Source organism: Ctenocephalides felis, unplaced genomic scaffold (genome assembly GCF_003426905.1).
Source record: "Ctenocephalides felis isolate EL2017-DRISC unplaced genomic scaffold, ASM342690v1 CF-g0.4_SCAFFOLD_01604, whole genome shotgun sequence".
In the NCBI taxonomy this organism is placed as follows: Eukaryota; Metazoa; Arthropoda; class Insecta; order Siphonaptera; family Pulicidae; genus Ctenocephalides; species Ctenocephalides felis.
In genome coordinates this window covers 49,132,795-49,148,201 of record NW_020537758.1, presented here as the reverse complement: position 1 = coordinate 49,148,201, position 15,407 = coordinate 49,132,795, and the positions used below count along the sequence as shown (strand labels likewise).

The 15,407-nt window shown below is 30.7% G+C and overlaps 3 protein-coding genes across 3 annotated transcripts; 1 reads left to right on the top strand and 2 right to left on the bottom strand.

The window, feature by feature from the left end:
• Nucleotides 1-7,076: 7,076 nt before the first annotated feature.
• LOC113373904 (cuticle protein 79-like) lies at nt 7,077-7,802 on the bottom strand. Its single transcript, XM_026614169.1, has 2 exons — nt 7,776-7,802; nt 7,077-7,703 (listed from the first exon to the last, which is right to left on the bottom strand). The coding sequence occupies exons 1-2, from the start codon at nt 7,800-7,802 to the stop codon at nt 7,077-7,079; spliced, it is 654 nt and encodes a 217-aa protein (XP_026469954.1).
• Nucleotides 7,803-9,667: 1,865 nt separating this feature from the next.
• LOC113373051 (cytochrome c oxidase assembly factor 7 homolog) lies at nt 9,668-10,608 on the bottom strand. The gene has a single exon (XM_026613387.1). It carries the CDS (start codon nt 10,473-10,475, stop codon nt 9,735-9,737), a length of 741 nt encoding a protein of 246 aa, XP_026469172.1. The 5' UTR covers nt 10,476-10,608; the 3' UTR covers nt 9,668-9,734.
• Nucleotides 10,609-10,665: 57 nt separating this feature from the next.
• On the top strand, nt 10,666-15,031 carry LOC113372967 (programmed cell death protein 10-like). The gene is made up of 5 exons (XM_026613297.1): nt 10,666-11,004; nt 14,176-14,353; nt 14,447-14,579; nt 14,668-14,832; nt 14,912-15,031. The coding sequence occupies exons 1-5, from the start codon at nt 10,933-10,935 to the stop codon at nt 14,994-14,996; spliced, it is 633 nt and encodes a 210-aa protein (XP_026469082.1). The 5' UTR covers nt 10,666-10,932; the 3' UTR covers nt 14,997-15,031.
• The last annotated feature ends 376 nt before the right edge of the window (nt 15,032-15,407 follow it).

The following is a 15,407-nucleotide window of genomic DNA, read 5'->3' as shown; positions in this document are numbered from 1 at the left end:
TTTTTCAAACCATGTGTTTCTGGACACTATCGGTTTACACGGTCGGAATAATATTCCTTTTGACGCTGATTCGAGATCAAATATTTTTTGCCAATGCAACATTCCCATTTTTGTGATCTTTCGTTTCAGATCCACGGCAGGAGCTTTTTTAATTAAAGTGGCTGAGTTTTGTGCCTCTCTGGCCAGGCTATCCGCGATCTCGTTTCCGGTGACATTGTGATGGCCTCTTATCCATACTAATTCGATCCTGTAGTTATTGTTGTTTAGCTTTTCTATTTTTTGTAAACAGTCGAATATTAAAGGATTGCCATAATCTTTCGGCATATTTAAGGCATGCAGTGAGGACATGCTATCAGACAGAATTATTGCTTTCTTTAATTTATGTTCCTTAATTAGGTCTAGCGCACTGTTGATAGCCGTCAATTCTGCAGTAAATATTGATGCCCAATCTGGGAGTTTAATTTGAAGCTGTAAATCCTGGCTTGGTATGTATACAGCACAGCCAACGCCGTCATCAGTTTTTGAGCCGTCCGTATAGATTTGTATATACTTTTCCCATCTAGTGTTCAATAAGGCGTGCAATTCCATATTGATTATTTTCTTATCCATATTCTTTCCAATGACTAATTCGTCTGATAGGTGTATATATTTTTTGGGAATTGTTGCTTTCCAAGTCACTGTGTAGTACGCCAATCTGTTGCTTATTATGATGTTATCTTCTAAAGACTTTAATGAATGGAAACCAGCAACTAGCGGAGGGATCGGTTTATTAAACCAGTACCTATTATTGAAATGCCGAACTGCCAGTGCCTCCAACTGATCTTGAATCCATGAATGATCAAAATTAAATTTTTTGATCAAGAATCTATTCGTTAGTACTTGTTTTCTTATATCTAAGGGAGCTTCCCCGGCTTCAGCTAATAAAGAGTTAGTGGGGGTTGATTTTAGAGATCCCAGACATGTTCTTATAGCTGCAAATTGCGCTCTACTCAACTTTTTATATAAGCCTGCGGACAATCCTCCGTAAATTTGACAGCCATAGTCGAAATGGGGTCTAATGATAGCCTTATATAAAGAAAGACATGCATTTGGGTGTGTACCCCAGCTGGTGTTACATACTCTTTTGAGTAAATTAATGCCTTTCTCGCATTTGAGTAAAATCTCGCTTATGTGCTTATTGAAATTTAATTTTTTATCAAAAGTCACACCCAGGATTTTAATGTTTTCTAATATTTCGATTCTTATCGTGTCAATATCTATTCCATGCATATTTTTGGGAGCTCTATGCCTGGTAAAAATTATGCTTTTGGTCTTCCTCGGTTCCAAAGCAAGCCTATTATTCCGCATCCATTCCAAATCTTTTGATATGGCATTAGCCATTTCTGTTTTACAATGCTCTACTGAGTGAGAAACTGTGTACATAATCAGATCGTCCGCATATTGTAGTTTTTTGACTCTTGTCCCTTCTGACGATATAAAGTCTGCCATATAGATGTTAAATAGGAGAGGGCTCAGAATCGAACCTTGTGGGATGCCCGTATATGCTGTCCTTGGCCCTATTAGACGATTCTTATTTCTCACGTAAATTTTCCTATTGGATAGCAGTGACATTATAATAATAATAATATTGTCTGGGATCTTATAATTATGTAGCTTCTTTTTGAGAATATTATGATCAACATGATCATATGCCTTTTCAATATCGGCCGTAACTAGTAGCACTTCTTTATTGTCTGTCAATGCACTATAAAGATCTACAAGTAGCTCGCTTAACAAGTCGATTGTACCTTTTCCTCTCCTAAATCCGAATTGATATTTATTTAATATACCCTTTTCCTCTATGTACCATTCTAATCTTTTTTTTAAAATGCTTTCAAAGATTTTCGTGAGACAAGGAAGAAGCATTATTGGTCGATAGGATTTATGATCACTTGGATCTTTTTGCGGTTTTAGTATTGGCACTAGCACCGCAATTTTCCAATCTTCCGGGATCCAACTTGAATTTAATATAAAGTTGAACATTTCAACTATTTTACATTTGAATGCTTTGGGGCATTCTTTGATCATAATGTATGTGATGTTATCAAATCCTGGCGAGCTATTTCTTTTGTCTTTTAGTGCCAGTTCTAGCTCCTCATAATCGATGCGTCCTTCGATTTCATGAATTGCGTGGTCATCACTTGCTTCTTCTGCTTGGTCTTGGGAGTATTGTACGGGACCAGGTACAAAGTCAGGCGTGTGGATCTTCAAAATTGTCTCGCAGAAATTGTCACTCATTTGCTGAATTGGGGACTCGCCATTATTTTTATTATTTAATCTTTTTACAATGTTCCATAATTTATTCATGTTTGTATTTCTATTGATGGAATTCACGAATTCAAGCCATTTTTCTCTTTTTTTTGTTTTAAATAGTTTTCTAGTCTGTGCTGTGATTTTTTGGAGCTCCAGGTAATTTTTGTAGTTGAATTGAGCTTTTAGTCTCTTAAATGCTATTTTTCTTTTCCTAACTTGAATTTCGCATTCGTTGTCCCACCATAACGCCGGTTTAAATGTATCCGATCTTGGTAATTTATACTGTTTGATGTGTTTAGTGGCTGCATTATTTATTGTTTCTTGAATAAAATTATACATGTCTTCCGAATCATTTGGAATGTATGATGTCTCTAAAGTCTCTTCGATATCTAATCTATACTCATTCCAATTTGCCTCCTTAGTCATCCATTTTCTGCCTGGATACCATCCCACTCTCGTATTATACTTGAATTGCATCTTTATTAAGATAGGCAAATGATCAGAGCCTACATTATCTGGAATTACGCTCCAATGAAGTCTATCATGAACAGAAGGCGAACAGAACGTCAGGTCGATGGCGGCTGATTTCTTCCTAGGCGTTTGTGTTGTCGTATGCGTTCCGTCATTCAGCATTAACAGATTTAGGCTATCCACAATGTCGTAAATAATAGCTCCTCCTCTGTCAGTTATTTCATTACCCCAAGCTAAATGTTTGCTATTAAAATCTCCTGTTAGAATTATTCTGACAGGAATCTGTTCGATGATATTTTTGATTAAGTATAGATCCTTTGTTGCCTGTGGTGCGCAATATATTGAAACCAAACAGAACGGAGTAGCCGATTTAATTATTACCGCGGTCATTTGTATGTCTCGGTTACTTAGTGAATGTGCGAGTTCTTCGCACGGAATGTTATCTTTGATCAATATGGCCGAACCACCGTAGCCGTCCTGTCTGTCCTGTCGAAATATGTTATACCCTTTGAATTTAAATAATTGGCCCTGTTTCAGCCATGTTTCAGTAAAAGCTGCCATATGAATTTTCTTATGAAACATAAGATTTTCGATGCTTTCCTTATTTGCTCTTAAAGATCTACAATTTAATTGTAAAATATTTATATTATCCATCTTTGGTTGGTATTTGTTATAATTATTTTTTCACTATCTTCTAACTTTCGTTAGAATTGACTGCACTTATTTTATTGAGTATTTCATCTTTATCACGATTATCTATACCTGTTTTATTGTTCTGGTTTAAGTAATTCATAATGGTATGTGTATTCCATTTTAACTTATATATAATTTCATCTATCTCTTTACTTTCTTTATTTCTCTCACATTCTATTTTTCTCGAAGTTTCAATGCCAATTCTATAAAATGATTTAATTGTCGTTTATTTTCTTCCTTTTTATTGGTCCTATTACTGTTTAGGCTTAGTTGTTCTTGGTTTCTTTTTTCAGGTTTTTCATTTATCTGGTCTCTGTTATATCGATTGATCGGCCTCAAGTATTCTGTTCGACGTTTATACAAAATATTTCTTGGTTTATTCATTAACATTAATCTGTCTTTGTCAATGTTAATTTCTTGTTCATCTAAACTATTCAATAATTCATATTTATTTTTATGTCTGTGTGAATCCATTTCGGTATTGCCGTTTAGTCTCGGAAACGATGAATTAAACCCCGGATTGTACGGGTTGATCTTAGCAGCCTCAGCATATCCTTTTTTCCACATCATGTTTTTAGCTTCAAGATAAGATATGTTATGTAGTGCCATCATTTCTTTTATTTCTTTATTTACTTTGAAGAATTTACATTCTTTGTCGTTTGCTTGATGGTTTCCATGGCATACTGCACATATAAAGTCTGACACGATATGGCAATTTTCATGAGAGTGTTCTTCTGCACAAAATCGGCATCTTATCTTGCTTTTGCATTGATTTTTTATATGTCCATAACGCCAGCATTTGTGGCATTGCATTACAGATTGAATGTAAGGACTAACAGCACACCTAACCGAATACATTGAGACGTATTCTGGCAGATAGTTACCCCTGAACACTATTTTTACCATTTGTGATTTCATATTTATTTTTTCTAAGTTTCTTTTTTTAATGCATTTGACCTCTAATATTTTAATATCCGATCTAATAACATCCATGATTTCTTGCTCATCCATGTCGGGTTCAACGTTAAAAATAATGCCGGTTCTGTATAATTTATGTCTTGGGATGTACGTTCGTATGTTAAATTTTTCCAAAATTTTCTCTTTGATTAATTTATTAGCATAAAAGTAGTCTTTAAATACTAATTTGATTTTGTTTCTCCCGATCTTTGAGATATCTATGATATTTTTGCTTATGTTAAGCGATTGTTTGAATATCAATCTGCCTAAAGCTAGATTGTGAAATCTGCCAATGCTTTCGTTAGTTGATTCTGCAAAAACCGTATACGGTCCTTCATCATATGGTTCATAATAATTAATTTCTTCGTTTATTTTATTATTTCTAGTGTTATCTTCATTTGTCATATTACTTTCTTCATCCATCATTTCTATCCAACTTTTACTTTTTCCAGTGCTGCTGCAACCTGGGTTATCCTCCATATTTTCATTTAATGTTGTTACTTTGTCTTTTTTAGAATCCAATTTTATCAATTTCTTGATTAATTCTTCGGGTATATTAACCGTTTTTAAACTAGCTTTATTCTTGCTTCTTTTATTGTTTTTTCGCAACATAGCTTTATTGTCATCATCATTCATATTATTTAAATTCACTTGATTTATCGATGTATTATTATCACTCCGCGAATTATTTTCCACATTGCTCGGTAAAACTGTTGTATCTAAAAATTCACTGTCACTTTCTTCCGAAAAATCACTTTCCATTACTTCATCATTGTTGATAACATTAATCGATTTGCCTATTTGGATGCCTGTTTCGACCTCCGTGCTATTGTATTCCTTATCTATCACTGCAGGTATTGATACCCCGCCGGGTTCGAACGGTTTATACTCCATTATAAAACATTACTTATGTAACACTTTTATTGTACTTACTAGTCGCTCCGATCCGTTCAGTTCGGTTGCTCGAGCTCGAATGAGAAAAAAAAAAATTTGTTTAATAGTTTTTAGTTTTGTTCTTTCATTGATTAATATCTTTGATTATTAAATAAACAGTTCATTTTTTGGGGTTCAGTCCAAACAAATTCCTAAAATGATTATTAACCTCCCAAAGAAGAAGTTTATGTTTTCATAAAAAAAAAATCCGATTCGCTAATTTTATGTTTTCTCGACGTTTCAAGCCATTCTGAATCGAATGAGACCAAATTTGGAAAAAGTATGTGTGTGTGTATGTGTATGTAAACAGATTTTTCGCCGTAAATCGAAGTTTTCTCAAAAACGCCTGAACCGATTTCAGTAATTTAAAAGCCACTTGATGTATCTTGACGAAGACTATCGTTTGTCAGTTTTGTGCGACGATCTGTCAAGCCGTTTAATTGTCATTTAGAAAAAAGTGTTAAACGTTTCGTCCACATACTACCGAATCGATTTTGAAAAATCAAAGATAGATATTAATTGGGAATGATACTGATTAGGTTTAGGCGAAGATCTACCGAGACGTTTTCTTGTGGTTAACTATTGAAAAAAAAATTGAGCCGGTTTTTATTGAACTTTTTTTTGGCGATATATATCATGGTCTTATAAAACTTACTGATATATTATGGCCTTACGGCATGTAGTTTTCAAAAAAATTATCAAAGTTTTAGAAAATGAGTAGTTTTTTCGACGTTTGTTCAAATTAAAATTAGACGATTTACTTGGTATAACGATAGAGTACTTGGTCTTAATGAACATACTAAATCATTAAAGTTTTACGGATACTGGTTCAATTATAAAAATTGTTGATTTTTTAAAATTTGCTCTTAGAAAATATTCCGAGTTAACGTGTTCGTTCGTTTTCATACTTTAATCACTCATAAATTAATTTATTTTTTATTGATGCAACTTGCCTTAAGGAAAAATACCAATACCAACTAGTTTAACTGTAGAAGATGAACATCATCAACTGTTTTGAATTCAAGCATTTGTTATTTGAATTTTTAAACTTTATTTAAATTTTGGCTTTAAAAATTATGGAATTTGTAACTTTTAGAATATTTTTTTATCCATGAGCAATTTACGTACAACTTCATTCATTCAATCTTAATTTATTATTATTTCATATTTATCGAAAACAATAATTATTGAAATCAATATGTGTGCGAGAGTTTCGATAAATTGACATATTGTTGCTAATATAGCTTTCAAATTCAACGTATCGACTTGACCGATAATCGTACAAAATTTATTTACGTAATCGAATTAATAATTTATCAAAATTATTAAATTTTTAAATTTATCAAAATTTAATTATTATAAGATTAATATAAATTTTACAAATATTCCATATAGTGGATAACTTTGAAAATCCCAATCATATTTCGAAAGATCATGAGTGTAAGATTATTTTTTGTAATGATGAGTATGAGTAAATTTACTGAAATTTGTTTAAACCATCTAAGGAATGTGATCTGCCAAAATCACAGAAATATTTTAAATTAATTTAAACCAAGTCAATTATCTTGTTAAATTTGTGGACTAAAAATAAATAAATATGTATATTATCTACTAAATACAATAACCGAATAAAGACTAAATGAAAAAACATAAGTTTAAATTATTTTTTTTATTAACTAAACGATGTATATTTTTACTATAAATTATGTAATACTTAAGACTACTTTTTTCTAATAATGGTGACCAAAATGATCTGAATAATCGTGATGTAAATGATGTTTGACTAGAACTGGGGTGTGAACTGGAACTGGGACAGCCTTGTGGACTGGAACAGGGTAAGGAGCTGGTACTGGAACGGCTACTTTGTGGACAATTGGAACCTTGACAGGGACTGGTACTTGTACGGGGTAAGGCTGGTCCACAGAGACTGGCACATTCTTAACAACTTGGACTGGGTACGGTTTGGGGACGTGGACAGCATAGGGCTTGTCAACTGGGTAGGCAACAGGTACTTGAACAGGGACATGAACAGTCCTTTCTACTGGTACTGGAACTGGATGTGCTACTGGAATTGCTACTCGGTTTACAGATACGGTGTGGCTGACTTGATGACCATGAGAGGGTAGTAATCCAGCGGCTACTAAACTTCCACCACCTAAACCCACGCCTGATAAACCTCCGCCTAAGCCAACTCCTAAAAATCCGCCATTCAATGCATGTCCATGACCGCCGGATAATCCACCGTAATCCAATCCATGTTCGTGCAATCCAGTGTTTCCTAAACCAAGAAGGCCGCGTTTGGAGATTTTCTTATCGTTTTCGCCGTAAACAGCAGAGGCAACAACGACTAGTACAATCTATATAATATAATTTATAAAGTGTAAATTTTTAATATACATATTGATTTATTTAATTATTTATTAACTTACTAGAAATTTCATTGTAGATCTGTTCATTTCTTGTGAATGAGAGTTTCAAAATGAAATAATCGATCAATGTTCAGTTTTTATATAGTCACTTATAGACCTCTCTTTTCGTCATATATTTCGATATACGTTCAATTTCGTTCAGACTTCTACATTAATTAGTTCCTCAATCTAATTCAATATTCATCATTGCTTAAATCGCGATATGATATTCAGTTCTCTTTTTTAACATTGCTCTTGATTTTGTTCCCAATTATGTCATATCCATAAATCTTTCAGATCGTGTGATTATATAACTTTTTGCACTTTAAATTTGATAGACATATATTCAATTATGAGCAATAATTTGTATTAATATACGATTTTTGTCATAAAATTCAAAAAATTATAATCGTAGTAGATTATGAATTCGGTGAAAGTTAAATTAGTTCCTACAATTACTTAGAGTAATGTTTTTAACTTTGGATTTAGTACTTTTAGTGACCATATGCTAAGTTAATTATATGAAAAAAAAATATCAACTTTTCATCATTTATTACAGTAAACAAATATAACAAATAAAAGAAGCTCGAGCATCAAAAAGAAATTTTAAATGCGCATTGTATAAAGTGAAGATCATTACAAATCTTGCCCAAAAGTTATCTGAACGCATTTAAATTTATATCCTAAATATCATATCAAATTAAAAAAGTATATCTTAAACAAAATAGATGAATCATGTTTATAACCAAATCTTCAAATAAAAAAAATCTTAAATTAATTTCTTCATAAGCTTTGGAAAATCTATAACCAAATATTTTTATAATACATTTTGCCGTTAATATAACTTCCCGTAGATGAGGTTATAGTAATCGTAAAAAAATCAAAAATAAAAATTTTTGAATATCTTTACTTACCAGAGGTTTTTGAATATCTGTATGTGTGTATGTTTGAATACAATTTTTCGTCCACAATTTCGTAAACACAAATCATCCGATTTGAATAATTCAAAAAACGATTCATATTGATAAGAAGACGTTCTGATTAGTTTTTGCCAAAAGCAGGTATTTTAGAGATTTTAATAATAAAAACAAATTTTGTTTACATTTTTATGGGTTCCGTATCATTGGTCATCCGTTAGTGTGCGACTCATCGCTTCCGCGCTTCGATACTTCGTCTTTGCGCAGCTAACTCAGTGCGATATTGTTCTGAAAATGGGTTGCAAATTTCAAGGAAATTTCAAAATTCTCAAGAATCTAATTTTTCAAACTTCAAAAAAAAAAATATTTTATTTCAAAAAATGTAATTTTCGGTACGGGAAGTACCAGCAATTTGTTTTAAGTATAATGATTAAATAAAATTGTGAAATAGGTTTTTCACTTGTGTGATATGACATTAAAAAAGTGTTGTTCATAATAGTGTGAGATCATACAGAAAGATTATGGAAACCATAGGAATAACAACTGTAAAAAAACGATGAAGTTAAATATAATTTGAAGCATTCATGGTAACAGAAAAGGTAACTATTTTTAATATTTTTTCTGGCTCTTAAATTGTTGCTTTTTAGGTTTTTATTTTACTGGTTTATATTAAAGCTGTAATGAAAACGAATTAAATGATGAAACTGTGATGAAAGAATTATTAAGTAATCATAATCATATTTGATGTTGCTGAACTAGAAAATTCAAAATGAATGGAGCGATAAATGATATATAGACTTATAGACATAGTCAACTAGCCAAAAATATAGCAAGTTTCAGAATACTCCGATATCAAAGGATTTGATCAAATGGATTTATGAAGGGTTTTAAATACAAATAATAATTCCAAGTATTCATCTAATATCATTTTAATGAATCTAATATTTATTTATAAATATATAAACAAATATAACTATCAATATACAAATGCTCATCTACAACTTTATAATACATATTATAGTTTCTAATTACTATAATGAATAAAAAAAATATACAAACAACATTACTGTTGGAAAGACAATTCTGGTTGCTGCTTTTTTATTTCATCTTGCATATCTAAAGTTAATTGTTTAAATTTATCTGCAAGTTCATCATTCTGAACTACACCATCTCCTCGTCGATACATTTGACTTAAATTAGCACAAGCATAAATATTTCGTAATGCACAAGCTTTCTCTGAAAATTCAAATGCTTTTTTCATATCTTTCAAGAGTTTAAAATTGGAAATATTCTTTGAGTCCTTTTCACTTGTTCTATTAGCAAATTTAGTGCTATCATAACCCGACATGTATAATCCGGACATATAATAACAAGCATTGCCATTTTTACTATCACAGCTTTTTTCTAGCATTCGAAGACCATTTTCAAATTGGTGATCCACTTCAGGAATTGGCGTATTAGATGTTCTTATAAGACCAGCATATAGACAAGCATCAGGATCACCAGATTTGCATCCTTTCTCGAAGTAGTTCACAGCCGTTTTGTGATCAGTTTTTTTCACACCCTTACCGAGAAGAGAGTAGCTGCCAAATTTGAAACAAGATTTACCATGTCCGGAGTCATCACAATTAGTTTGGTAGACTTTGCCAGCTTTTTCGAAGTCTTTTTTGATTGCTTCGAAATAATCTGCTAGTAGATGGCAAACTTCGGGCTTTTTTTCGTGATAACATCCGAATCTATATTCGATACCCAAATTCTCTAAGTATTCTTTAACACTCTCTTCATTCTGTAGATCATAACTCATTTTAAAGGCAGTTTTCTTAGAAGTATGATCGGGTGTAAGCAAATATTTTTGAGGTTAGGAATTAGATAATCTACAGACAGAATGTCATTTTTGACATAATGTTGGCACGTGCATGCAGAAAAACTTGTTAAAAATTTATTCTTAACGACTGAAAAGAGTATAAAATACACCAATAAATCAGATCATTTCTATTAATTAATTCAATATAATTTTTATAACATCTTCATATTCATTTCTTCGATAACTTTCTCTTTTTGACAGTTCTGCAGTATGACATTTTGATTTTGACAGTCACAAATGTCAAAGCAGTCGCACGAAAGGAATTTGTGAACGTTTGTCAATAATATTGAAAACAAAGACTGTTGTGTGGGTTTTAATAAAATTTAAATATAGTATCCGATGCTAGAAAATTTTGTTACTATATCTTATCAAGAATTTTCAAATATAAACACCAAATATGACAATGGGCGATGAAGCTCCTGTCACTTCCCTTGTGCTTCCAGTTCTATTACGCCCAATTCTTTCACAGGTAAACTTTAGATATAATAATGCTAAATGTTCGGTTATTTTTATTTGGAATACAATATTTTCTATATGATTATAATCTCATATTATCTACCATTGTATTGCACTATCAAGGCTAACATTTTCCTAATAGATGTATTATATTTTATCCGTTGGAATATAGTTTTACATTATAACAAGATGATAGGACTACTCTACCCAGAAATTATTACGATCAATATCTGCAATAGTATCATAATATCAAAGCTAACAATTTCCCAATAGATGTATTTTATTCGTTATTGAAATATAGTATTGTATTATAACAAGATGATAGGACTACCGAAAAAATATTACGATCAGTATCTAAAATAGTATTACAATATCAAAGCTAGCAATTTCCCAATAGATGTATTTTATCAGTTATTGAAATATAGTGTTACATTATAACAAGATGATAGGACTACTGAAAAAGTATTACGATCATTATCCACAATATCAAGGCTAGCAATTTCCTAATAGATGTATTTTATCCATTATTGAAGTATAGTATTATATTATAACAAGATGACTCCTATCATCTTGTTAAAATATAACACTATATTTCAATAGCAGTAAAGGATTACGAAAAGAATTATGATCATATTTACAATAGTATCGCAAGATCAAGACTAAAAATTTCCCAGTAGATGTATTTTGTTCTTTATCAAAATGTAGTGTTATATTATAATAAGATGATAGGACTACCAAAAAAGTATTATGATCAATATCTGCAAGAGTATTATAATATCTAGGTAAACAATTTCCCCATAGATGTATTTTATCAGTTATTGAAATATAGTGTAACATTATAACAAGATGAAATAATATCGAATAAATATCGAAATGTAGTGTTATATTATAACAAGATGAAAGGACTACTGAAAAAGTATTACGATCAGTATCTACAATAGTATTACAATATCAAAGCTAGAATTTTTTAAATGGCTGTATTTTAACAGTTACTGATATATATTATTACATTATAACAAGATAATAACAACATTATAAACGATCAGTATCTGCAAGAGTATTATAATATCAAGGCTAACAGTTTTCCAATAGATGTATGTTATTATTAATTAAAATATAGTGTTATATTATAACAAGATGATAGGACTACCAAAAATGTATTATGATCAATATCTGCAAAAATATTATAATATCAAGGCTAACAATTTCCAAATAGATGTATTTAATAATAGGTTGTCAAATATCTCCCTTCCGCTTTTTTGCTCTTGGTTTATAATACAAAAAGGCGGAAGGGAGATATTTGACAACCAATTTTTTTATTTTATCCATTATTGAAGTATAGTTTTACATTATAACAAGATGATAGGGCTACCGAAAGAGTATAACGCGTTCCAATACTTTTTGATTATAAAATTTCTAACACCAGCATTGATAGATGTAATAAAATTTTAGATTTAGGAGTTCTATTTGATTCTGGTTTGTTTTTCACGGATCATATAACTGATATTTGTAATAGAGCACACAAATCTTTAGCTTTGATACTGATAAATTGTAAACAATTTAAATCTACCAATGCGCTTCTTTGCATGTACTATTCTATTGTACGTTCAAAATTAGAATATGGTTCGATTATTTGGTATCCTCATCAAACCAACAACTCTGATGCGATAGAGAAGGTTCAGCGAAAATTTCTGAAATATCTTTATTATAAAACATATAAAATTTAGCCTGAATGTGGCTTTGACCACAACACTTTACTAAAAGAATTTGGTATTCCTTCCCTTGCCTCACGTCGATTTATCTGTACAATTATGTTCTTATTTAAACTTTGCAATAATTCTATAGACTGTCCTCTTATTCTTAATCAACTATCCTTTAATGTTCCAAGGCTATCTACGCGTTCACAATTATTTTTCAATTATCCTACTCCTAAATCTAATTCTCTCTTAAATTCGCCTATTCTACTTATGTCCTCTAACTTTAACTTAATTAATAATGAAATAGATATTCACAACACTTCACCTAATCAAATAATCACCATCTGCACAAGTTAACCTTTTTATTTTCTTTTCAAATATCTCATTATTTTATCTTATTCTGTTTATAAATAATATTGTTACATTCTGCATTATATGTAATTTTATGTAAGCATTTTAAGTTAATAACTTTATATTGTAATTTTGTTTATATTTTAATTGTTATTCATTATGTAAAATAACTGTATTTTTGAGTCCTCTTGGAGTAATCTGTGGGCTATATATTTAAATAAATAAATAAATAAATAAATAAATAATGATCAGTATCTACAATATCAAGGCTAACAATTTCCCAATAGATGTATTTTATCAGTCATTGAAATATAGTGTTATATTATAACGAGATGATAGGTCTACCAAAAAAGTATAACGATCAGTATCTACTATAGTATTATAATATCAAGGCTAACAATTTTGCAATATATGTATTTTATCAGTTATTGAAATATAGTTTAAAAGGATTACGAAAAGAATTTTCATCAATATTTACAATAGTATTACAAGATCAAGACTAAGATTTTCGCAGTAGATGTATTTTGTTCTCTATTGAGATGTAGTGTCATATTATAACAAGATGATAGGATTACAGAAAGAGGATTACAATCAATAATTACAATAGTATTATAATATTGAGGCTAGCAATTGCATCCATTATTAAAATATAGTGATATATTATTCATCATGATTCGAAAAAGAATTATGATCAATATGTTGATCACAATTGTAGATATTTTGAAATTCATTAAGACTGAGATTCATAAAAATGTGATTCCAATTATTAAAATTATAATAGGTACTGATATTGCAGCTAATGGGTTTTCTATGGCATAAAAGTTAAGCATACTTTCTTGTGTTGACAAGGTTGTTCAAGCCCCCTGATATTATGCCGCAGTGATATCAATTTTTACTTAAAAATATAGATCGAAAGTACTTTTCCAATTGAAACTAGCCCGTTTACAGGCAATGTGCTGTGTAATAGCAATAGAACTTCCACTATTCTTTCCTAATTCGAGTTGAAAATTAATTCGCCTCTCGGACCTGCCCTAGGCCAGAGTACCCCATTATTATTTATTATTACTGTACAATAAGGCAATAATTTCAAGTTTTCTGTGTCTTTGCGATTGCTGATGATTAACAATAATTTACAGCTGGAAAGAAGAGACAGGGCCGCTTCACAAACCCTTAGATCAGCATTGACAAAAGCCGAAAGTGCACACCCAGGCCTAAGTCTAGAACTCGTGCAAGGTATACTGAGACGAGCTGAAGTCAATCTTAATGTCAATGAAAGCATTTTGCGATTGCAAGGGCAGATTTCAGACACTGATGGTATGAAAAGAAAATTAGAGATAGAAAAATTTATTATTAAAATATTAGAGAATTACTGATTGTAATTCTAAAATTAACTGAATTTTTTAATAGTTGTAGAATATAAATTAAGTCGTTCCGAAGATGCCTTTCAAGAATTAAACAGAAAATCGGCTGCTTTAAAACGGATTTTAAGTCGAATACCAGATGAGATTACAGATAGAAAAACATTTCTTGAAACTATCAAGTATGTATTAAGTAAAAATCTAATTAAATGCAAAACTAATCTAAGTAACCTTATTGTTACGTGAATGTCAAAATATAACTTTTTATAGGGAAATTGCCAGTGCTATAAAGAAGCTTCTGGATGCTGTGAATGATGTTTCTGGTTTTCTGCCAGGATCTCCAGCAAAGCAAGCCTTGGAGCAACGTAAACGTGAATTTGTGAAGTATTCAAAAAGATTTAGTAATACTTTGAAAGAGTATTTCAAGGAGGGACAGTGAGTTTCATTGCTTATTTTATGAGAAAAACTGATTACATGAAAATATTGCACATTTAACAAATATCTTTATTTTCAGAGCAAATTCAGTGTTCACAAGCGCATTATATTTAATTCATCAAACGAACCAAATAATGATTACAGTAAAAAACAAATGCGAGTAGTTTAAGAAAGTCTGTGCGAAAAAATCAATCATTATAAATATGGAGAAATATATTAAACTGTTGCACATTTACTATGAATTAAAATGGATTTATTAATCTGACGTTGTCCTTATACTGGACATTGCATAATGAAGTCAATTTTATTGTTATCATATGAGCCAGTTTATGAAAGTATTAAAATAGATAAGAATTCTAGAAAATATATTGTACAAAATTCAAACTTTATGATTCAAGCAACTTTGAAACAGAAACATTTTTCATTTTTGTAGTATATTCTTTGAATTTAGAATAAAGTTAATTAGATATAAAGGTGCTGGATGTTAATAGGTAAAATTCAATGTAATCAATAAGAATATAATCTATTAAATGTTATGATTTATATATTTTATCCTTTTATGTATAATCAATTCA

What these genes read in the sequence shown, in the direction of transcription:
- LOC113373051 (XM_026613387.1), bottom strand. Translation starts at nt 10,475, where the DNA reads ATGAGTTATGATCTACAGAATGAAGAGAGTGTTAAAGAATACTTAGAG.
- LOC113373904 (XM_026614169.1), bottom strand. Translation starts at nt 7,802, where the DNA reads ATGAACAGATCTACAATGAAATTTCTA. An exon ending in GATCTACAATGAAATTTCTA is followed by an intron (nt 7,704 to 7,775) that starts GTAAGTTAATAA and finishes TATATTATATAG; the next exon opens with ATTGTACTAGTCGTTGTTGC.
- LOC113372967 (XM_026613297.1), top strand. Translation starts at nt 10,933, where the DNA reads ATGACAATGGGCGATGAAGCTCCTGTCACTTCCCTTGTGCTTCCAGTT. An exon ending in TACGCCCAATTCTTTCACAG is followed by an intron (nt 11,005 to 14,175) that starts GTAAACTTTAGA and finishes AATAATTTACAG; the next exon opens with CTGGAAAGAAGAGACAGGGC. An exon ending in GAGTATTTCAAGGAGGGACA is followed by an intron (nt 14,833 to 14,911) that starts GTGAGTTTCATT and finishes CTTTATTTTCAG; the next exon opens with AGCAAATTCAGTGTTCACAA.